The sequence below is a fragment of the Sinocyclocheilus anshuiensis genome, unplaced genomic scaffold (assembly GCF_001515605.1).
Source record: "Sinocyclocheilus anshuiensis isolate Anshui unplaced genomic scaffold, SAMN03320099.WGS_v1.1 scaffold446, whole genome shotgun sequence".
In the NCBI taxonomy this organism is placed as follows: domain Eukaryota; kingdom Metazoa; phylum Chordata; class Actinopteri; order Cypriniformes; family Cyprinidae; genus Sinocyclocheilus; species Sinocyclocheilus anshuiensis.
In genome coordinates, this window is record NW_015544247.1 from 2,505,726 (window position 1) to 2,530,272 (window position 24,547).

General features: G+C 36.8%; 2 protein-coding genes across 8 annotated transcripts in view; one reads left to right on the plus strand and one right to left on the minus strand.

Annotated features, from left to right (window-relative positions):
• Positions 1-1,163: 1,163 nt before the first annotated feature.
• Positions 1,164-7,576, plus strand: LOC107697737 (sphingolipid delta(4)-desaturase/C4-monooxygenase DES2-like). The gene is made up of 3 exons (XM_016498569.1): positions 1,164-1,311; positions 4,544-5,286; positions 6,324-7,576. The coding sequence occupies exons 1-3, from the start codon at positions 1,230-1,232 to the stop codon at positions 6,465-6,467; spliced, it is 969 nt and encodes a 322-aa protein (XP_016354055.1). The 5' UTR covers positions 1,164-1,229; the 3' UTR covers positions 6,468-7,576.
• Positions 6,798-24,547, minus strand: part of LOC107697733 (ena/VASP-like protein) — a 35,026-nt gene continuing 17,276 nt past the window's right edge. For 6 of the 7 annotated variants that reach the window (XM_016498561.1, XM_016498564.1, XM_016498559.1 and 3 more), the window contains 13 exons: positions 23,102-23,270; positions 22,654-22,831; positions 15,611-15,668; positions 14,821-14,882; positions 12,863-13,669; positions 10,906-11,153; positions 10,675-10,787; positions 10,540-10,576; positions 10,388-10,436; positions 9,370-9,430; positions 8,431-8,491; positions 8,265-8,322; positions 6,798-8,184 (listed from right to left, as the gene is read on the minus strand). In XM_016498561.1, the coding sequence (XP_016354047.1) occupies positions 8,147-8,184; positions 8,265-8,322; positions 8,431-8,491; positions 9,370-9,430; positions 10,388-10,436; positions 10,540-10,576; positions 10,675-10,787; positions 10,906-11,153; positions 12,863-13,669; positions 14,821-14,882; positions 15,611-15,668; positions 22,654-22,831; positions 23,102-23,270 (1,939 nt within the window). In that variant the 3' untranslated portion in view covers positions 6,798-8,146. Of the gene's footprint in view, positions 8,185-8,264; positions 8,323-8,430; positions 8,492-9,369; positions 9,431-10,387; positions 10,437-10,539; positions 10,577-10,674; positions 10,788-10,905; positions 11,154-12,862; positions 13,670-14,820; positions 14,883-15,610; positions 15,669-21,270; positions 21,606-22,653; positions 22,832-23,101; positions 23,271-24,547 lie in introns of those variants that run through there. The other variant, XM_016498565.1, reaches the window with a different exon arrangement.

The following is a 24,547-nucleotide window of genomic DNA, read 5'->3' on the forward strand; positions in this document are numbered from 1 at the left end:
TAAATGCAAATTTTGTCACTGTTTTGGAGCACACTGCCTTATAGATAACCTTAAGACTAACATATTGATACTAACCCTAAAAACTTTAATTTTGATTTCATGGGGACTTTAACATATGGAGGTCGGCTTTGCGCATGCGCCGCTCAGAAGTGACGCACGCGGAAGCGCAGGGGAGAAATCAAAAAAGACTCACTGGCGCATGTGCAGCACTGACCTAATACGTCATGCTCCCGGAACTGCTTCCATGTACAACAGTGAGCGCAAGCTAGATTAAAGTGATTATTACGTTTTGAATATGGATATTTTTCTTACAAAAACGCATCGATTCGCTACAGGAGGCCTTTGTTCAGCTCTTTTTTTTAATGGATGGGCGCATTTTATTTAACTGCTTTTGGACTGATGCATGCAACACCTGCTGAGTGCCATGAAACAGCTTGAAAGATCAAAGACAATTTTTAATATAACTCCGACTGGATTCGTCTGAAAGAAGAAAGTCATATACACCTAGGATGACTTGAGGATGAGTAATTTATTGGCTAATTTTCATTTTTGGGTGAACTAACCCTTTAAAGTTTGTCTAACTTTTTTATCTAGTTATACTCTGGCATTTATGGCATAATGATTTTATGTCTATTTGCTTAAATTATTTAACTAGTTATAAAATGTTACGTCGCCTTTTCCCTTTTTTAATTTTAATTTATCTTATATGCATTGTATTACATTAAATCACACGAGGCATCTGAATTTGTCTGATATTTAACTCTCTTAAGGGTATTATAATGTGTAAAAACGCCCTCTCGCGGTAAGCAAACCTGTCTAGAACAGAATTACAGGAATGTGACACTAAAAAACTGCCCAAGTAAATCGCTAAAAAACAAAACAAAACAACGAATAAATAAATACATTAAAAATTTATGTAATTCAGTCTTTACTGTATATCGCCGGGCGTATAATTCAAATCTCATTGCCACACTCCACAGTCAACTGTTATATGAGGCAAGGCACAGTTTTGTTAGTGGGATGAGGCAGACTGTAAGGGCAAGGCTGCACTCTGAACCACTTGATCTCGTTACTTCGTTAGGGTTTCGGTTGAAGTTAGTTAACTTACCGTTGGCATAGACTCTCAGGCACACCTTCTCCTTCTCTTATCTAAGAGGGCGTGTCCCAAACGAGTCTAGTAAGCGAGGAATCACCTGAGCTCATTACACCAGCAGCGCACAGGTGTAAAAATGGGCAAAGCAGTTGGACGCTGGGACTTTGAATGGGTCTATAATGAGCAACCGCACACATGGAGAAGAAAGGAAATATTAGGTAAGTTTACATTAAGTGACAGAAAAACACATACGTCAGCAGAATTTGCTAAAACATAGCCTACTGTAGACGTGATATGATTTCGGTTAGCCGACTGACTTGAATTTAATTTAAATATCAATTTAACCATTTGGTAGCGTGTTAGATGTTGTTATCTGGTTGTTTATCTTGTGTTGGTAAAGATATATAAGCTCAACTGTGTGCTTATGCACAGTGCCTGTCACGGCATAACTCTGATCACTGATTATACAGGAACTCGGACAATTAACATGACATTTTAATCCTAGTGGATATCTTCCCGAACTAATTTCAACTGAAAAAAGTGAATTCAGTATAAATTCTTAATACTAATTCTCCGGAAGAGTGTGCGTGTGCCGGTGAGCGTGGGTGCGTACGCAAGGGCGTGTGAAGAGGGCGCGTAAGGAATGTTTTTTTTTTTTTTAATGTTTTTCTTTTACAAACTCTGTCGTCGTGTGTTTCATATGCATACACTACATACTAACTACCCTCATTTTTACGTGTAATTGAGGTCAAGCGTACTTTGCCATATGTTCAGTCTAATAATAGTTAGACTAAAGACAGGTGTAGTAGACAGGTGAAACATAGATGTGTTTTACCTGCCTCACATCTATCAGACAATAGCTTCAGGGGATGATAATTTGTGTAAACTGATTCCATGTATTATTGGCACGATAGCAGTGGGTCTTGCATGCTAACAACATTCTAGTCTTATGACCATAGGCTAACTGTAAAGATATCATGTCACAAGCTCAGTTCACCATAAAACACATTTATGAGCAACTTGGAGATCTCACCACAAATATCACAATATAGAAGGCCAGAGTGTTTTTTTTTCTTTTGTGTGCAGAAGTAAGGAATTAAAAAGCTGACGTTCTTTTGACATCACATTGAACCGTAAGAACTGCCCCTTTAGAGTAATTCTCCATTAATAGACCCCGAAAAAACACCTTTTGGTACTGATATGATATTGTGAAGTTGCATGGGTAGTTTTACACCTCAAGCTCTTTAAATATTAATAATGTATTCTATAGTCTTCTGACTATTCCAGAAAGGATTTGTAAAAAGCATTTACAAATTCTGGTATATATAAAGTTGATAATAGATTATGTAAAATAATATATTTTAAGCAACAAAACTGATATGAAATATAAAATTATAATATTATATACAAAACATAATAAATATATTGCATACAATTTTATAATAATGCAGAAAACCTGGTGTAAAAGTGTTTTTTTTCCCAATTATCTTTTTCATAATAGACCATTATAGGATTTTTATTTTATTTTTTAAACAAAGCATCACCCTGGGTTTTACTAGTGTCTGACTGGAGTTTGTGGCTATTTTATTTACATACTTTATAGCACTTGGTTACTCATTACACAGGTGAACTTGGCCAATGTTCAGAAACATTGCATGCATGTTGTGTTATTTTAGGCTTAAATATGACTTATAGAATCTGAAACACAACCACCTTGTTCAGAATAAACCTGTTTGTGTGTTTCTGTGACATTAAGCCATGACAGGTGTGATCTTGTTCAGAGTAGAAGAGACTCAAGGGGCAGAAAAAGGCGCATCCAAGAATCTCCACCTACATGTGTACAAGAACATCACTGCTCGTGAAGCCCTATAGTGTTGCCGGCAGCCGCAGCTGTGCTTGTTTTGTGAGGGCTATTTGTTTGACCGATATGTAAAATGTAAAGGCCAAACAAATACACAGATGATCTGACATATGGAACTGAACCAGAAACGTTTCCTTGTTCAATGATGACTGAGGTGCCCAATTCACCTGCCTTACTGTGAATAGCCCTTGACGAAAAACAAAATATGATGCACGTTACCATACACTTGAGCATAAACCACTAGAAAACCTTGCAATATGAACAGTTTGCATACAGACATTATGCAAACTGCATGAAAAAGTGTTATGGCAGATTTGCGTGCAGGTCGCCTGTAATTGTACAGGTGAAAGTGAGCACTGCGAAAAAGAGCCAAATGATGCGTCAACAGAACATTAGCAGGGCAAACAAATCTGCTAATTAAAAGGGCACACCGCCAGGGGAGTGTCTCTCCCTTGTGGAGGAGAATTAGTGATTGGTTGACTACCTATGCAACATAGTGCCTTAACATGTTTAATAGGTTACCACTAGCAACTGCAATAAAGTGATAATCTTTATTAGTTTAAGGCTAAGTGTAAATAACAATCTTAATTGAGTACAATCTTAATAAAAAAAAAAAAAGCTTTAAAAGTGATACAGGCATAACTATTGTGAGTGCTACTTAAGTGGGATGTGAAGGCTTCATTTCAAGTACAGTCTGTCTTCAACATGAACAAGACTTTAATAAAGATATATGATAACCTCTATTACAAGAAACTAATTTCAAGAGCTCAAGCAGCAGTTTTAGTGTAATGGTTTGAAGGATTATTGCACTAATGCAGAATGCACTATACTGTAGTGTAGACACCGTATATATTGTTTTTTTGTGTGCAGATTTTTAATATGTAATGAGAAACTTTTTGTTTCTCACATCACCCCGCAGTCTTTTCTGCTCATCGCATAATAAACATATTTCATTCAAAGCTGTATTTTATAGCCATTTGGTCATCTCAAATCTCTTTAAAATGATAAAATTCTGATTTTTAAAAAATGTTATTTATGTGCAGTATCTGCAGATAAATATTTATATGTATATACATATGCGTACATGTATGCATATGAATATGTGTGTGTGTGTGTACTGGTCGCCAAAAGTTTTCGAGAAGTTTCACAAAGGCTTCATTTATTTGATCAAATACAGTAAAAACAGTTATTGTGAAATTGTTACAATTTAAAGTGACTTTTCCGTTGTCATATACTTTTTTTTTTCAACACTGATAATAATAATCATTATTAATAATTTAGCAGCAAATCAGCATTTTATAATGATTTCTGAAGGATCACATGATACTGAAGACTGGAGTAATGGCTGCTGACAATTCAGCTTTACATCACAGGAATAAATGTATTCAAATAAAAAAGTTATTTTAAATTGTAATAATATTTCACAATAGTGTTGTATTTTTTTAATCACTTTTGATGTTTTGGCAAGTCTAAGAGATTTAAAAAAACTCAAAATCTTAAAGCCTGTATGTGTATGTACATATATTTTAAATGTAATTATTATTCAAACTATATCATCTCATGTTCTTAACATTGTTCTCTCTCTTCAGCAAAGTATCCTGAAATCAAGTCTTTGATGGGTCATGACCCCCAGCTGAAGTGGGTCGTGTCAGGGATGGTACTCACCCAGCTCCTGGCGTGTTACATGGTCCACGAGCTCTCCTGGAAGTGGGTGTTGTTTTGGGCGTATGCCTTCGGTGGCTGCATCAATCACTCTTTGACCCTAGCCATCCATGACATTTCACACAATGTGGCCTTTGGCACCAAAAGGGCACGCTGGAATCGCTGGTTCGCCATGTTCGCCAATCTCCCGATTGGCTTGCCTTATTCAGCATCCTTCAAGAAGTACCACATCGACCACCATCGTTATCTCGGAGGAGATGGATTGGACGTGGATATTCCTACCGACCTTGAGGGCTGGTTCTTCTGCACCCCAGCCAGAAAGGTGCTCTGGCTCTTTCTCCAGCCTTTGTTCTATGCGCTCCGTCCGTTGGTGGTGAACCCCAAGCCCGTGACCAGGTTGGAAATGCTCAATGCAGTCGTACAGTTTGTGGTAGACATTATCATCTACTATTTTTGGGGTCTCAAGCCCATAGTCTACCTCATCGCTGGCTCTATACTGTGTATGGGCCTGCATCCCATCTCTGGACACTTCATCGCTGAGCACTACATGTTTATGAAAGGTCATGAAACCTACTCTTATTACGGCCCTCTCAACTTAATAACCTTCAATGTGGGATACCATATGGAGCACCATGACTTCCCCAGCATTCCAGGCAGCAAATTACCTGAGGTACGAGATTGGCTGTCTTCCTTTGTTTTTAGAAATACATGGTATTAAAATTGTAGCTGAGGCGATAAGATGATAATTATGGCAGATGTTAAAATTACACTCTCTTTGTTGAAAAAAAATAAATAAATCAGTCACTTTTACACACTATAAGAAAATTTAGGCATCACAAAGTAATGTACAGTATGAAAATGAATATTTAAGCATTCATTAATATTAATTCAATGTTTTAAAGATGAAGGTTAGATGACAGCAATGGTAATCTAAATGTAAAATTAGAGGAAATGAGCATGTAAAATGAGTCTGACCAATACAATAAAATAATGCATTGGGACTAACGGCTAATAACAGATTTATTGTAAATCCCTATTGGAGTTTCTTTTCTTCTAATAAAAAGTAGTTTAAAGTTGGCAAACTATCAGATATCACTGACGCCTGTCATTTTGTTCTTAAGATGAATTCCAAGACGTTCATAAGAAAAATTCTGAAGTCGTTTTTTTTTTTTTCTCATAAGAAACTTCTTGACTTCGTTCTTAAGATTTTAGTGAATCCGGTCCCAGATTTTTAATACTTCTCAGGAAGTTTACTTTTCAGGCTAGAGCTCAAGTGGAAATGTCACGGTAATGTAATGCTCTCTATTGATTTTGACACTGTTACCGTTTAAGAGGAAGTATGTGACATTTAGTGCCGTGGAACTAACTAGAAAGACTAATATTTGCTAAACTCTTTTTCATACTTCATCAGTGTTCATAAGACAATTTAACTGGAGTTATAGTTTATAGATGTCACACCATCAGTGTGAAAGAACCCCATGGCATGTCTGTAAGCTGATTACTCATGCAGTGCATTGTATCTGTTAATATTTAAACCAAAGTATAGCTACTGACAGTAAACTGACCATCGCCCCACCCATGCTTTACACTTTAGCTGCATTGTACTTTGTTCTTATTCTTTGGTACGCATACTGTATTTCAAAGTGTATATAAACAGAAATCTCATTATTAACATTTGATTATTGACGGACCTTTCCCATATTGCAGGTCAAGAGGATTGCAGCAGAGTACTATGACTCACTCCCTCAACACACTTCCTGGATGCGAGTGCTCTGGGACTTCGTATTTGATGACACCATCGGCCCCTACGCCAGAATCAAGAGACAATACAAACTTGGCAAAAAGGAATGAATTGGGTGTTAGACTACTGATCTAATCAAACGTACTACAAGGTATTTACACAAATCTGTGAGGCACTTGAAGGCTGTTAGTTAAAAGGGAGCAAACCCTTTCACACGTGAACCTGCATACCCTTTTCATTCCGTCACAGCATTTCATCATATAGATCCATCTGTACAATGTATGAACAATAACTGTACATTCCCTGCGCCTGGGACCGTGTTACAGGATTTGTGATTTATTGTTTGGGTGTATCAAAGCCCAGCGAATTGTCTCAAAATCGTTCCATACACTCATTCCAAACTAAAACATCTGATGTTGTTTTTATGGTATCCATGTTCATTATCAATGCAGTTATTTGTGATTATTATTGCAATCGCCACTTTCTCAACTAAATCCAACTACTGAGATGCCAGTTAAGATGTACCTGAGGAAAGAAGTGCTGAGATGGAACGTTTAAGTGGACTTAATGCCTTTTCATCAGTGAGGCCTTTTAGAAAACTGAATATTTAATTGTTTCGTGCGCTATTGTGTAACTTGAAGTCTTTCGATATTTTGACATGTTCTGTCGTTTGCACTGTGATAGTTTAACTCAGAACTCCATTGTGATAAAGCTGTTGTGGAATATATTTGTTCAGCACAATGTATTTCAATAAACTTCCTAATCTTACACGATGAACCTGAATAATGGCAGAGAGGTTTTGTAAGGGGTCGTTTGTAATGTTCAATGAAAATGAGTCATTTTTTTTTTTAAGGAAGCATGAGACAAGCTTTTCCCCCTTTTAAACAGTCTTTTAAAGTTCTTTTAATTCCATCAATCTCACACTCTCAACAGGTTTAATTTAATTGTAATTTCTGTGAAATATCAACATCAACTTTTAAAATCAGGATCAACCTAATTAAACCAGAATACATTGTATGTTCAAACAATTCACCCAATACTTTAAGCCACTTTCAATAATTCATCTCACGTTGTGTGAGTGTGTATATATACACGTATATATTTCCATGTCCATCTCTTGAGCTCATTAAAAGAGCGTCTATATTTAACCTCATACCTCCAAATCAATTTAAAACAGTTCTACTGAACTTCTGCAGTGGCCAAAAAAAACAAAAGAAAAAGTCTCAAACTGTTTCAACTATAGTAGTTTGCTGACAGTTTAGCACAAATGTGTGCAGTTTGTACTTATTAAAACCAAAGAATAAGAGCAGTAATATAAAATATAAAAGGCTGACAATAACTGTCGTGCAGCTTTGTATCTCTCTCATTTAATATAATACAATTCTTAACAATAATAATAACAATGACCAATGAAACCATATCAACTTGGAAAACAAAAATATCTTCATTAATTTCCAACTTGTCGACTTGAAAGAGCGAGAGCAGCAAGCTGCACAGTGGACTGTCTCAACGTTCATACTGGAGGAAATAGAAAATTCAGTGTGAAGGTCTATATTTCCATCTGCTCGTTCATTCACTCGTCCATACACACAATCATTCATTCACTCCAATTCCTTCCGTTCCTCAGCTTTCTCTTGTCCTCAATAATGCCTTGTATCTGCACAACATTTCTGCAACTGAATTATCCATACTGTTGCAGACATGCTGCGAGAACGTTTTCACGTGCGCTTTCATGTACTTTCCCGAACCTTCAGTCGTTATCAGTCGTCGTCGTTGACCTTTCTTAAGACTATGTGGAGCCAATTCTCAGCAGTTCCCTTCTAATGGCTAAACAAAAAAGAGAAAAATGTAAATATCCTCAAGAACTGAAAAGATACATCTCTTTTCTGTTATCTCCTAAAACTTACCATCAATGATTTCTTCTTTAACTTTATGCAATTCCCGCACAACCTCCTCCAAGATCTCCTTTTGATAGCAACAGATTTTATCGTCGTTAGCAGGCCAGTCTATCCTCATTTTTTGCACAATACACAGCACAGTAATATGCCATTTTGAAAGAGATTCTGAACTAACCTGTTTCATTCTGTCAAAGTCAAATGACTCGGCATCACTGGTGCTTCCAATTGGTTTTGCCCTGTACAATGTTCATCATAAATATTTAAACGCAATTTGAATGATCAAAAATGTACCTGCAAGTCATGTTTGCTGTTAAAACAACGTGTAGATATATTAAATATTAATATTGCTTTCTGATGCAATCTCAGTTTTTATAACCGGTTCATTTTCAGAGTTCAAAGAGGCCATTTCTGTGAGTTTACACAAACATTCAATGAAAGCTTACACAAAACATAAAAACTACATTTTCTAGTTTGTCAGAAAGCGAGCAGAACCGGCTTTGTTTGCATTTAAGTCATTGCAGGCTCATGTTGCCCAGGGCTTTACTTCCTTAACATGACCATTTGTATTGGCAACCGAGCAACAGGCATTTACTCACATATGCAAACTCTAAGCTTAAATGGATTGCAATCCATCAAGGAACACCTCAACAAATGTAAATTTTAAAGGAACCAAATGTTTTAAAGTGCCCCTATTATGGATTTTTGAAAATTACCTTTCATGCAGTGTAACACAGTACTAAGTGAATGAAAACATCCTGCAAAGTTTTAAATCTGAAAGTGCACCGTGTATAAAGTTATTGTCTCTCAAAAGAAAGAGTCGACTCTGAATCATTTAAACGAGTCGTTTTTAAAAGAATCCCAAGCCGTTTCATGTTGACGTCATGGGGAGTTTACATAGACTGGACCGAAAGGGCACTTTAGCGTCGGCGATTAAAGGAACACGCCACTATTTTTGAAAATAGGCTCATTTTCCAACTCCCCTAGAGTTAAACAGTTGAGTTTTACCGTTTTTGAATCCAACTCTAGGGGAGTTGGAAAATGAGCCTATTTTAAAAAATAGTCTAAACGGATAGGAATGAAATGTTCACTGCTCATGAAACCTGTTAAAACATACCTTGACACAGCCAAAGACTTATCTGCAGAGTTGGCTCGTTCCCATGGCTTCTGCACAGGATCTGAGAAGAATATTTAAATACTGTTTTTTTTTTTTTTTTTTTTACAAAATTACATTTATATGAATTTCTTGCCAAGAGTGACTCCAGCGTCAAACCACAGCATCCTACTTTTTCCCCTTGGTTTTCTCGGGTTTATCTCCTCTAGACACCCCAGGAGATGTTACAGGCAGGTGAGGTTTTATTAGGGTTGGTGCTGAACTCTGCAGGGCTGCGGCTCTCCAGGATCGGAGTTTGCCACCCCTGTACTATACAATAAAATTAATATATTTTTACTAAAAGGTTTTTAGTTTTCTGAATATCCTGAAAAAAATTTATCATGGTTTCCACAAAAATATTAAGCCAAAAGTATATCAAAAGTAATAATACGAAATGATTCTTGAGCATCAAATCAGCATATTAGAATGATTTCTAAAGGATCATATGACACTGAATACAATTATTATATAATATTATTTCTAGTGCTGTCAAAAGATTAATCGCATCCAAAATAAGTTTTTGTTTACATAATATATGTGTGTAGTGTATATATATTATGTATATATAAATTCACACACATGCATGTATATATTTAAGAAAAATTTTAAGTTTATATATATAAGTATATTTATATATAATATAAATGATATGAATATAAACATATACATGTAAATATTTTCAAAATATATACCGTATGTGTGTGTATTATATATACATCATAAATATACACAGTACACACACACACACACATATTAGGTAAACAAAAATTTTTATTTTGGATGCGATTAATCTTTTGACAGCCCTAATTTTAAAATTTTTCACAATATTAGTTTTTTCTGTATATTTGTTCAAAAAAATGTATCATCGGTAAGCAATCGACTTTTTAGAAATATTAAAAACTTACCAACCTTAGATTTTTTTATTGTAGTGTATATACAGAATACATTGCTAAATTAGCAAAAATAAAGGAAAAAAAAACACCTGAACTTTGTCCACGAGAAGATGATGAAGGGGATCCATTAGACTCCTCCTGCAAGAAAGAGATATCAGACTGATATGATATACAATGAATAGAACTGAAGAGAAGTACACAATCTCTGTGTGTTTTGACAAATAGTGTACAAAAGTCATACATTTTGACTGTCTTCTGGTTTCTCTGAGGCCTTCCTCCTGCAGAATGATCATATTTAACAATCAAAGTTTGTATAACCACCAGTCATGAATCATTAGTTATGGAAAAAAAAGACAGGAAATGGATGCATTCTGACCTCCGTGCTAAAAGGGCATTCATCTCCTGCATGAGACCCTCTCCACCTCCTCCACTGCCTCCACTGCTTCCACTGGAGCGATTGGCATCGTTCTTGCTACTGCTTTCCTCTGGCTAGAAAAGTTAAAACATGGAATAATCAGGCAGCAAGATACTATTATTGAACTTATTGCATAAAAAAAAAGAAATATGTGAAACATGTTGAGGTTTGAGAAAGATAAATGCCACTCACCCGCTGCACTTTTCGCAGCTTGGCACCAGCTAGAGCTGCAGCCAGACCTGACGGAGCAGGACCTCCACCAGCCGGCAGTGGAGGCGGGGTAGGAGGGGGTCCTGTGGCGGGTGGTGGTGGCCCGGGTGGAGGAGGCCCAGGAGGGGGCGGAGGGGCCGGTGGACCCGCCATGGATGCTGAGGTAGGGGGGTGAACAGGAGGGGTGGATGAGAGCATGGAGGGATGACCCGGTGGAACGGGAGGACCTGCTGCAAGAAAGGAAAGAATCAGTGTTATATTCTAGACTGAGTGTTTAATTACAAATGCAATGAAATATACTGCAATGGGGAGCATTTGAATGGAAGCCTGCTTCCGCCACTGAATAAAAAATAAAAAAGGTAATTGAGACTCTTTATCTTACAATTCTGATGTTTCTTTCTCACAATTGTGAGTTCACATTTCATAATTTAACTTTTTTTCTCAGAATTGCGTGATATAACCTTGCAGAAGTTATAAAGTCAAAATTGTGAGCTTATATTCTGACTTTATTTCTCGCAATTGCAAGTTTGTATCCTGCAATTCTGACTTTATAATTGTGAGTAAAAAAGTTGCAATTATCTTTTTTTTTTCATCTGTGGCGTCAGCTTTCATACATTTGTGTTGACTTAAAGGTGAAATTGCGCATCACGACCTAAATTGTAGAAAGCAGAATTACAAATCAACCTACAAACAGGCTCAGCAGTAAGGATTTTTTTTCTGCTGGCTCAGTGGGTCTAGTACTTTCGAATTTATTATTCACATTAGTACTTCCAAAAGAACGACAAATTTTATTTTTAGTAATTTTTTTTAGATTTGTTTTTATCAATGTGTTTTTTTTATCAACGTAGTGTTCAATATACACTACCATTCAAAAGTGAGGGCTCAGTAATCCTTTTATTCAGCAAGGACGCATTAAATTGAGAAGTCACAGTAAAGACATTTTTAATGCTACAAAAGACTTCTACTTCAAATAAATGCTGACCTTTTTCTATTGATCATAGAATCCTGGAAAAAAAGTATTACGGTTTCCACAAAAATGTTATGCAGCACAACTGTTTTTGATTAAATAAATGCAGCCTTTGGGGAGCATAAGAGACTGAAATTACTTGATAAAAATCTTACCAACCCTAAACATTTGCACAGTATTTTTTCTACATGAAAATAATTTCATAAATTCACAAACACACTTTTGGTTTGTAGTTTTCAGCACATTCTTATTGATGCCTCAGGGGTGTATTTGCAAATTTGACAAAACCTCATCCATGTCAGCCAGCTAGATAATATTATCTCGGAGACAAATCAGCAGAGTTTGCATAATAATACATCACAGAAAACCAAGCGTTTAAATTTGCAAAGTAGATGTACGAGATCAATGAACGTTCAATGGCGCAACAAAAAGGACAAGTGACACTGGTCTGTCAAGTGGCCCAAAACACTCTCACACTGGTCCTGGGTCAGCAGGCCATTCTTAGTGTTGAGCCCTGCTTACACTTGCATCTACATAATTATGTGAGACAGAGCAAAGCATTTTAACTTCGAAAATATATCTGCAAAGAGAAAAAGCAAAAATGGAACATAGGGTGGTTAGTTTAAGGTATGACACACCATTTAGACAATATGAACAAATCACCTTTGAGCAAGAACAAGAACATCACTGCGATATATGAATGTTTACTTTATAATCTTAAATCATCTTTCCTCTACTCAGAACAAAGAAGGTGAGGCAGCTGTCATTTGTTCAAATGAGCTGCTGTGATTTTGTCATATAACACAGACAAAAGTTTTCACCCTGTTTTCAGTACAAAGACCGTACTGTTCTCTTTAGACAGCTTTTGAGATCAACATGTCATCAGCCCAGTTCCACTGGACAGGTGCGTGAAGTCTACAGAAATAGTGAAAACTACAGAGGGGGCAGCTGATGGGGGTTTGAAAAACTTACTGCTGGACGCTTTGGCGTTCTGATAAACAGGCGAGGGAGACGTCTTGGGCGTTGCCCCCTCGCACAAAGTAGAGTGAGAGGTGGGTGTGGTGTTGAATTGGGGCATGGCCTGGTATAGCTGCTGCTGGTGGAGGGCGAGGCTTTGGATGGGCTGGCCAATGAGAAGGGGCAGGGGGCAAGATGATTCTTGTATGAGATAATGTGGGTGCAACGGAGCTCCAGAGGTGACCTGCATAGGAGGGTTTTGGTACGGGCAGTACTCCTCTGCCGGGCTACTGGACAACTGTTGGTGATGTGTTACAGGCTCCAAGTGGGACATGTTAGCAGGAGCTTTGGGGCCACAGTTTGGGCCATTGTTTAGGGGTGGCAAGGGGAGGGCGACAGGCAGGGCAGGTTGTTTGACTGGCACCGCCATTATGACGGGTGGCGATGCTGTGGGTAATGGAGCGTACATGTGGGTGGAGGACCATGTGGCATGTTTAGGGTCCTGGTGGGTCGTTGGAGGGGAAAGAGGGATTTGCTTGACGTTGCGAGGTGGAGGGGTGACACCCGGCTGCACGGGGGAGAAAGCAGAAGCCAGAGAGGTGGAAAGCTGGGAAAGCTGCTGTGCCTTTTTTTGAGGGGAGTCCACAGTGCGGTAGCCACTCTCTTGTTCCTGGGAGGAAGAGGAGGTGTGGGAGGAGGGTTGCGTGGGGTTAAGGTGAGCATAGGAAGGGGGAAGAGTGTTAGCCCGATACTGTCTGAGGTCATGCAGAGTGGTTTCGGACTGAGAGGCGGATGCTGATACTTTAAACTGAAGGGTGGAGACTGAGAAACAGAGAAAAGACAACACAAATGACAAACGAAAAGAGAGAAACGTGACAGTGATGAAAATCAAGCATCAACGTGTACAAAGAAACTTAAAAAGATGAAATGTGAGCAAAATAGCATGTTATATGCCTTGCAAACAGATGAATCTCACGAAAACATCTAGATCAGAGATTTCAGGAAAAAAAATGAAATTAAGAAATGGAGAAATTACAATTGAAATTAAGCATATTTTATGACCAAGATTTTGTTTCATTGTAACACTATTTTAATGACAATTAAACAACGCCCTCCCAAATTCTCATTACAATAATGCATCTGGATGTTTTACTTTTGACATGTTTTAAAATAATTCTACTTATTCTCAATGGGGATTCTCACTAGATTCACATTACCATGATACAAAACTTACTAAAAGTGATAAAAGTAACATAATAAAAGTATTCTGAAATGTTTTAATGTAAATGTAAATTAACAGAACAAATACATTATATGCATTTATAAAGAAATAAATATACAAAATGTAATAAATACAATTTAATTTGTTGTCAGGTATCTATAATATTACTTGTCAATTTAAATAATAACATTTTTTATTATTCTTATTATGTTGGATTACTGTATCTTTATAACATTAATGACAATAGAAATCAAAGAAATAATGCACAAAGAAAAAAATCTTAATAGTCCTTAAAACATGCTCATTTATTTATTTATTTTTAATGAATAAGCAAAACTTTATTTCTTTTTCTTTCTTTTAGATTGGGGATGAAAGGAGATTTCAACATGGTCTTGACATGTTTCATGAGATTCACCAAAACAGAACTCAGAAATGCTGTTTATGGCATTATGAAAGTCGACTGTCTTCTCTGAACTGATGCTGAAGCAGGGGTGGAAACAGAAAGAGAGCATGTGTGTGTGTGTGTGTATGAGAGAGGATGGGCAGCATGTGCTGTTTGGACTAGGGACCTGTTCTGTGGCCAGGGAATTTGATATTCCTTAGTGTCAACACTTTTCCAAGCAGACAATGAAGTCTGCAGGGTTACTCTGTGGGTGGTTTAATGAGTGTGTGTGTGTGTTTGTGTATCTTTTAATTGCACAGTGTGCAGTCTCATATCATATTCCACAGAGATGTGGGGACTTTAGTCTACCTGCAGAGCCAGATGTTCGTCGTTCCCTTTCCATCTGCATCTGATGCTGGTCCATCATTTGCCTAGAAACAAATGTTAGCTCACTTAAAAATGATGTTGGGCAAAGTGAAATCTAAACACTCTCAATCCACCGTATGAATAGACACAAAGTCAAGCTCACTGGAGAGTAAACAATCATGTGTGTTCACACATTGTTCTGTTCAGCTCCGTGGGTTTTAAAAATGCTAGACTGCACAGTGAGAGTCTGTCCACTAGAGGACAGAATACAATCTAAACTTGTATTATGACAGGCAGCAGTTAAGAAGCGTTCTCAATCTTCATGACAACAAATATGCGAAGTGATTTAAAAAAACAGAAGTGAGTTCAAATTCGATGATTCGATTAATAATTTCTGCAACAGTAATACACTGAACACTACACTTTCTGACCTCTAATGTTAAAAATTAAGTGAGTAATTTCAGGTCTCTAGCAGTACCAAATGAAATTTAGTTTTTGAATTGGTTTCCCAAACACCATCTGCTATTGGTTGGACAAGCAGATAGTCCCGTCCCAAACTCATGCCATTGGTTGAGTCACTGTTGCTGCGGAACGCTTAAACAGGACTATTTTGAAGGTACAACAGAGAAAAAGTGTTTAGACCTTTAAGGGGAATAAAAAAAAAAAACATTACACACTTCACTTTAAAAAGAGAGCATATACTGTATTCAGGCCAGTGTCCAGTGTTTAAAAGCTTGATTAACATTTGACAGATGTCTCAGAAAGAGAAAGTGTCATTAGAGACGGTCCGCACCTCCTCTGAGCCTCGGCATCATCTGTCACCGGTCCATTCTGACGATGTGCTGCTGGACCTGAAGAACAAGAACATAATTGCACCTCATAATTAAAAAAAATGTTTTTTATTGTCTCTCAGGAACTGTAAAATGTGTCGGATTGCATTCATATATTCTGACACCTTATGGCAGACTTGAGTAGTACAGCAGTTCTCAACTGGTTTTGTTTCAGGACCCATATTTTGCATCGGGCAGCTGGTTTATGTCATGTGACATGTCATACTCTTCGCTATGTATGCCTATAATTTAGAATGACATTGGTCGGTACAAATGGTTAATGCTTTCTTCTACCTCACATAATTTCACTTGTGATTTTCACAAATCAGGCCGTCACAAAAACCCGTTCATCTGCCTAATCTGACTACTAATTGACATATGAATGAGTTGGATTGGACATATGGCCTTTGAAAACAACAACAAAAGAAACAGGAAGCATTTTCTTCTCCCAAACTAAGACATCTAAGTGCCAAATTATCAAACTATTACAGTCCAATAAATCCAGCAAGAGACTAAACATAGTTTGCCAAGTCACAATTGCCCTCATACCCAACACCTCATTACTGGTAGACTTGGCACAGTCATTCGTAAGACACCATAATGGTTCTGTTGAATTTGTTATAGGGTGTGAAGGAGCTCTGCTAATAATGGTAAACACGGCTCTCAGGTTACTGAGATGATGACTATTTACGTCATATGACATTCAGGGACTCAGTATGGGGTATGAAAGCTCAAGGGAGGAAGGAAGTCTCCTCTGTTCAGAGAAAGACCATTAGTGTGGCCATATCTAATGTCAAAATCTATCTCCTGTGAAATTTAAGGTGGAAAAATAATGAGCTGTTCACACAGCTAGACAGGGCAAACAGTATGGTGGAGTATGCAAAAATGTTACTGTCTTCTAAAGGCCTGTTCACACCAAGGACAATGACTACAACTAAAGGTTTATAGTTCAGAGTTGTAATAATCATTCTAATTCTTTGAGAATAGGGAAGTCCACATCACAACTACAGGTGCATCTCAATAAATTAGAATGTCGTGGAAAAGTTCATTTATTTCAGTAATTCAACTCAAATTGTGAAACTCGTGTATTAAATAAATTCAATGCACACAGACTGAAGTAGTTTACGTCTTTGGTTCTTTTAATTGTGATGATTTTGGCTCACATTTAACAAAAACCCACCAATTCACTATCTCAACAAATTAGAATATGGTGACATGCCAATCAGCTAATCAACTCAAAACACCTGCAAAGGTTTCCTGAGCCTTCAAAATGGTCTCTCAGTTTGGTTCACTAGGCTACACAATCATGGGGAAGACTGCTGATCTGACAGTTGTCCAGAAGACAATCATTGACACCCTTCACAAGGAGGGTAAGCCACAAACATTCATTGCCAAAAGTGCTGTATCCAAGCATGTTAACAGAAAGTTGAGTGGAAGGAAAAAGTGTGGTAGAAAAAGATACACAACCAACCGAGAGAATCGCAGCCTTATGAGGATTGTCAAGCAAAATCGATTCAAGAATTTGAGTGAACTTCACAAGAAATGGACTGAGGCTGGGGTCAAGGCATCAAGAGCCACCACACAAAGACGTGTCAAGGAATTTGGCTACAGTTGTCGTATTCCTCTTGTTAAGCCACTCCTGAACCACAGACAACGTCAGAGGCGTCTTACCTGGGCTAAGGAGAAGAAGAACTGGACTGTTGCCCAGTAGTCTAAAATCCTCTTTTCAGATGAGAGCAAGTTTTGTATTTCATTTGGAAACCAAGGTCCTAGAGTCTGGAGGAAGGGTAGAGAAGCTCATAGCCCAAGTTGCTTAAAGTCCAGTGTTAAGTTTCCACAGTCTGTGATGATTTGGGGTGCAATGTCATCTACTGGTGTTGGTCCATTGTGTTTTTTGAAAACCAAAGTCACTGCACCCGTTTACCAAGAAAATTTGGAGCACTTCATGCTTCCTTCTGCTGACCAGATTTTTGAAGATGCTGATTTCATTTTCCAGCAAGATTTGGCACCTGCCCACACTGCCAAACCAAAGACTTAAACTACTTCAGTCTGTGTGCATTGAATTTATTTAATACACGAGTTTCACAATTTGAGTTGAATTACTGAAATAAATGAACTTTTCCATGACATTCTAATTTATTGAGATGCACCTGTATAGTGACACAAAGGAACGATATTGTTTCAGAATGATTTTTTTTCCAGCTGATGAATGATAAAAATATTGACAACGAATCAGAATAAACCTTTAAAGAGCTTGAGCATTTAAATCTGCATTTAAAATGGCAACACACTTACAGTATAATAAACAAAACATTAAAATGCACTGGTGTGGGTGATAATATTAATGTTATAGTTATTATCTTTAGTCATCGTTCTTTGTGTGAATAGACCTTAAAGCCACTTTTTTAAAAATTGTATCTATTCAGTGACTTCTTCTGCCATAATAATATGTATTAACAGCATCTTCTTAATTACACTTCTCATTTTTGCAGATTGAATCCACAATGATATCGCAACATGTTTTTTATGTCTCGCTTTCTGTACAGATCTTAAAAACTCAACGTTCATTGAAGTATTTTGCTAACCGTTTTAGAACCATTTAGCATTAAAAATGCCATCTCAACGTTACTGCAACACCAAAACAACAACTGACATTATTTCGACCACATTTCAACATTGAAGGTCTATCATCTGCTAACTGAGACAAAACAAACAATAATAAGCAGTAAAAAACACCAGCAGATGTCCTGAAATAACACAAAACACAGCGATCATAGTGGCAGATTGTTTTTTATACTAGACCTAATGAGACTTGAAAGAAGCAAGACATTTAAACAGGAAACCTCAGGCAGCACTGAAGAAACAGCACAAACTACTTCACAGTGCAAGGAATTCTTATATAAAAAATACTAAATAAAGTTCTGCGTTATTAATAAGTCAGGGAGTAACGTACATGGTTTCTTTGAACAGTTATTGCAGATTGAGAGAATAAGCATTATAAATGACACAGCTCAAAGCCCTTTGCATTAGCAGCTGTCAGCAAGCTCAGTCTGGATCTAAACAAGCTGCAGATGAAGCAGATGACAGGTGGGATTCTGCTTCCACATTTAATGATTACACGATCCGTCTCACTGAACTTAATGCCAGTTTACAGCGTCACATCCTAAAATACTGTTAATGACTTCCAAAAAAACAAGCAAAAACATCACTCAGTTCATCACAAGATCCACATTTTAATGAGAGTACAAAAATATCCCTGTCATAACTCACAGAGTAATAAAACTAGGCCTACTTACAAAAAGGAATAGCTATATTACAGTATGTGCTCACGCTGTTTCAACATCTAAGTGGGAAAACAGATTGGCACAAAAAATCTGAATAATTGCAGCAGGGCTGAATATCAAGTCTCTCGAGCAACAGGAATGGGAATATGTTCATACGTCACGTGAAAGCAGCATTTCACACAGTGTCGCAAACATGCAATCCACCTGAGGTTCTGTCTGCAGCAGATGGTCCCAAATCATCTGTCCCTATTATAATAAACACCATACAACTACTAAAAGTACTTGATATTCATATGATCTGGCTATAAACAGTCAGGGAAAAAGGGGAAAAATTTCCAACGCAAATTCAACAGAACTCACCATCATTTACGAAATGTCAATTTGCAGACCATAAACCATTAATCTAAACCCTGCTAAGCATTCTGGATAATGCATAAATGCTATTTGCTCCACTGGTGAAGCGAGACAATGCGGCAAGTATCTTTCCACTAGGAGTTTAGACCAAGACTTGCATGAAATCTCTTCTTATGGAGACTTTACTAAGCAAATATTATTCTGTGTGCTCTGGATTCAACCATAATGCTTGATATCAATTAAGCTGCGCACTATGTAACCAGACAGCATAAAAAGCAATGATATTACTCCAGATCACATATCCATTTCTACTGCAGGTCGTGGAGGTGTAATACTCTGTGTGATTTATTTCATAAACTTGATTAAATCCCTTGCAATAGCAACATGCTGATAAATGGCTGCAGTTGGAGTGTATTAAAATGGTTGGTGCGACTGATGCTGAATAAAGTTAATGGATTCTTTAAGTGCCTCTCAAGAGTCAAATCTGGAGCTCTGGATGTTATTTTGATTTATGGTTAAATACCTAAAAAGCCTTGGAGGGGCAATGCTAACCAAATATTAAGATTAATTTGCGATAAAATCTTCGGATGAGCTTTTAAAGTATTGCGTAGTCAATATTTACAGTGTTTTATGACACACATACCATATCATTTGGTGGTTGCGTGCAGCAGCAGAGTCCCTTTGTACCAAATACACATACCCTGGTGATCATTGAGCTGAGATGATGATGTCTACTGAGATAATAAGAAGTGGAAACACAGATACAATCTGATTGGATGATGGGACCCATTGGTCATTTGTTTGATAAACCCTGCCATTTTCCTTTATAACACACCACTTGCATAATATAAATCTGTAGTGTATTTTACAGTTAGAAAATGTTCACTTAAAAAAAAAAACATACATTTAATAAAAAAATGTAAGCATTAGATCAAGTATGCTGTATGATAGTATGATTTTTATATTGTGTAGAGATTCATGTTTTTTTTTTGTTTTTTTTTTTGTATTAGGCCTAAGCCTTGAATCTCTTGAATTGAACAAAATTTATTTGATTTTGATGTGGTTTTAATAAATGTTTTTCATTAATTTAGGATGTTTTTTTTTACAATGTTTTAGCAAGAGCTTGACAATATATTAAATTAAGCAACATTTATGCCAGCTGTCAAAATTATTACTATTAATAAAAATAACTAATATATCTTAGTAGTAACACCAACAATAACAACAATTATAATAACAATAATAATTCTTATTATTTTATACTATTAATATTATTGTTGTTTTTGTTTATTATTATGATTTTTTTTTTCATTTTGTTTTTTATACTTTATTATGTCTTTTAATTCAATTATTTCAATACATTATACAAATGAACATTTCTTTTATAATATTTTCTCCAATAATTGTTCACTTTTTCTTTTCTTTTAATCTTTTTTCTTTTTGCGATAATAATACCCTTCACCAACACAAAAGGAAACACATAAACAATAGGTACATAATTAGGTCCTTTTACATTTTCAATTCGTGGCATTTATTTCACTTTGATGTGGCTGAACTTGAATTTTTTTTTTCAAACTGGAAATTTTGGTTTATGTGCGTTTGCAGTAGCGTGGCAAATTCAATGAGACTTCACTGAGTTTTTTATGTATTATTATTCTTTTTTTGCATTTTATTTAAATCATGATTAAAAATAAAATTACCAGTCCTACCATTATTATGTTATATTTCACAAAAAATCTAAATCCATACAGACATATCAGTGAAGCACTAATGATAACGGTTCAGAATTAGGCACGACAAACACAATAGACCTCCCAAACCCGCACACGCCTCATCAGGAGCTTCTGACAGGCACCGTGCCAAAAACCACTGAGCAGCTTCCACAACCACATCCTCCATCAAAGACACCACAATGACCCATCCGAGGCATCACATCACATTATTAAAGCATGCGACTGAATCCCCCAGACCTTAACACTACTTACTGCTGAGTTTTATTACTGTGGAGCTGATCCGGCGGATTGGCCCCGGGGAAAACTCCGGTCCAAGCATGGGCCCTCTCAGGTGCCTTTAGTGATATTTATAATGGTGCAGTTTGAGCTCCACTACCAGGTGGAAACTGGTAATAACAGTCAGGACTCCGTACAGGTGAGTTCAGGCAGGTGAACAGCAGCTTTTCTCTTCTCTGCATGCTGAGGTGTGAGCAGCACTTCTAACAACCTTTCTAATCTGCCCGCCCCAAAAAGCAAGAAACATGCAACACCCATGGCCTGAGACTGTTGGGCTCCATGGATATTTTAACCAGGGCTAAGCACCAATGGCAGAAGACCCCCCCCCCCATACATCTTATAAGTAGCTGCAGCCTGAAACCAGAGAGGCCCATGTGCTGTTCTTAAATAAGAGTTACACTACACTTAACGATCCCACGTATAAGACCCAAACAACAATATTTTCTGTCTGCATTTAGAGTACATTCCTTACGTTTTTGCAGTAACACTTTTACAGTGAATTACAGCTAAATGATTGTATATTTGTAACAATACTGTAAGGACCGTAATGTAGTAGCGTGTGCATTACCCTAATCTCTTTTAAATGGACACGTTTATATATATTTAAGAGAAAAACATTGCATACCATTGCTTATAAAACATCAGTGTTTAATTTTTCTGCATTTTGACAATTTTTTCAGCATAGTGATAATTAAAGATATAATTCAGTAGACCAGATTAAAAAAACAAACAATAATAATAAATTAAGAAAACTATGAATACTGTATCAAAAATTGGTAAAACCTACACCACCATTCAAAATTTTGGTTCGCTAGGATTTTTGTTCATGTTTTTGAAAGATAGCTCTTATGCTCACCAAGGCTGCATTTATTTGATCCAAAAAAAAACAATTTGTGAAATATTATTACAATTTAAAATAACTTTGTATTTTAATATATTTTAAAATGTAATTTTAAATTTCTATGATGGAAAAGCTGAATTTTCAGCATCATTACTCCAGTCTTCAGTGTCACATGATCCTTCAGAAATCATTCTAATATGCTGATTTGTGCTCAAAAAATACTGATTATTATTAATGTTTAATATTTTTGTGAAAACCTTGATACATTTTTTTCAGGATTCTTTGATGAAGAGTTCAAAAGAAGCACATTTATTTGATAGATAAATGCATTGAGTGTCACCTTTCGATCAATTCACAGGGTAATACATCTGAAGTATAACTGCTCATATCAAACTTCATTTCTAAAAATGATAATAAATTACAGAAATAATCCAGGTAACACCGAACTAAACACCACATAGGAGTGTGGCACAGAGGTAAAAAAAACAAAAAAACATTTATGTTGTTATGAAAATTACCTGCATCCTGAGAGCTCAGGACATTGAGCGCAAACAGCATGGCAGTGGAGAAGGTGGAGGCCTCCTCTTTGCTGGCAAAGTTCAGCCCGTAAACTTGCCGCGCATCACGCCATTGGTGGAAAGTTGGCGTGGCCTGGTTATATTTCAGACCTTTCACAATGGAGTAGTTTATAACGACCTGGAAGAGTAGTGACATGTGGTTATGTATCTGCATCTGTGACATTTTTCCCTGTAATCAAACTATTTCAAATTATCAAGGGGAAACCTTCTCACGTCTGTTATGGTATTTTTGAAAACCACAAAACAGAAACATTTCAGATTATAAATATATATGTATGTAAATAGAACTGAATGTTTATTGGATGGGACTAAAGCACACACCGTGTACAGTAAGATCATATCACACAGCGTCTTCTCTCAGTTTTGTTGTACCATGTTGGTGTCTCACCTGCTGGTCCTGCAGTTTGACTCCCACCACACGGAAGCTGTTGTTGACAGTGTTGTGGTAGATGTTGATGCGGCTGAAGCCCTGCTGGCCCGGTTTGACTGGCACCCATTTTTTGCTGGTGTCATCATAGATCATCACAGAGGCTCGGGCTTGACATATACTCTGTTCACTATAAGGAAGAAACAGGAACACTAGTTAAGATGCACAGTGTTCAACAACAAAAACCACAACGATAAATTACGATACGGGACAATGAAAAACAGATGTCAGACTCTTAGCAACAACAATAATGCTGCAACTTGATTCTGCAACAATTTCTCCATGTGTGTGTGTAATTGAGAGTAATATTTAGCTGTGCATATTCAGTGAAATTCATATTCCATGACATTATTTACAATTTCTGTCAGTTAGTTACAAATTACGAAATTAAAGATTGTGTAGAAATTCTATAAAAAAAGTGTTTATTCCAAGAAGACTAAAACAGCCAAACCCTCCAAAAATGCCCTTTGCTGTTACTGTGGTATTATGAATTTGTTTGAAGACACTCAGCAAGGGGCGGGTTTGTTATCTGTACTAATTATATAGTGTAATAGGCAGCTAACGAGTGAGACAGGAATGTAACCGTGTTGACTGCTTGATATGAGGCCATGGTTTAATTAAAGACATGAGGTTCTCCGCTTCTTTAAATAGAAATCTTCTGTTGTCAGGGGAAACAATTAACATAAAGAGAGAGCAGAAATTGTGGACTGTATGATCAGCATTAATATACCTCGCTAGCTTTTGTTCCTTAGTGCTTCTAATAATATTGTTTAATACAATGTCTAATTGTTTAGTAATATAATAATAATAATATAATGTATACATTTGTTATTGTTTATTTGTGCAATATATACATTTTTATTCATCTTAGTTCAACATTTACTAATACATTATTAAAATCAAAGTTGTATCTTTTAACATTATTAAATGCACTGTGAACTAACAAAGGTTATTAAATGCTGTGAAACATTGTTTATTGTTAATTCATGTTCGTTAATGCATTAACCAATGTTAACAAATGAGTAAAATGTTACCATTATCCCATATATAACAAGCTTTTTTACATAAAATAATTGTATTAAAGGGGTCATATGATGCGATTTCACTCTTTCCTTTCTCTTTGGAGTGTTCCAAGTAAAGAAGATCTGTAAAGTTGCAACGACTGAAGTCTCAAATCCAAAGAGATATTCTTTATAAAAGTTAAGAATCAGCCACGCCTACCTAAAACGGCTCGTTCTAACACGCCCCCACATATCTACGTCACGATGTGGGAAGATTTGCATAACGCCGCCCAAATGTTCACGCAAAGAAAGAAGGCGTAACTTTTATTCTCGCTGTAGTATTGTCGTCACATGTGGTTGCCGCAAGCCCTCCGGACGCTCCTTCGTCGAATCCACCGGCCGCGCC

Excerpts from the sequence above, each read along its gene's own strand:
- LOC107697737 (XM_016498569.1), top strand. The coding sequence starts at position 1,230 with ATGGGCAAAGCAGTTGGACGCTGGGACTTTGAATGGGTCTATAATGAG. Across the intron at positions 1,312-4,543 it reads GAGAAGAAAGGAAATATTAG|CAAAGTATCCTGAAATCAAG; the intron begins GTAAGTTTACAT and ends CTCTCTCTTCAG. Across the intron at positions 5,287-6,323 it reads CAGGCAGCAAATTACCTGAG|GTCAAGAGGATTGCAGCAGA; the intron begins GTACGAGATTGG and ends CCCATATTGCAG.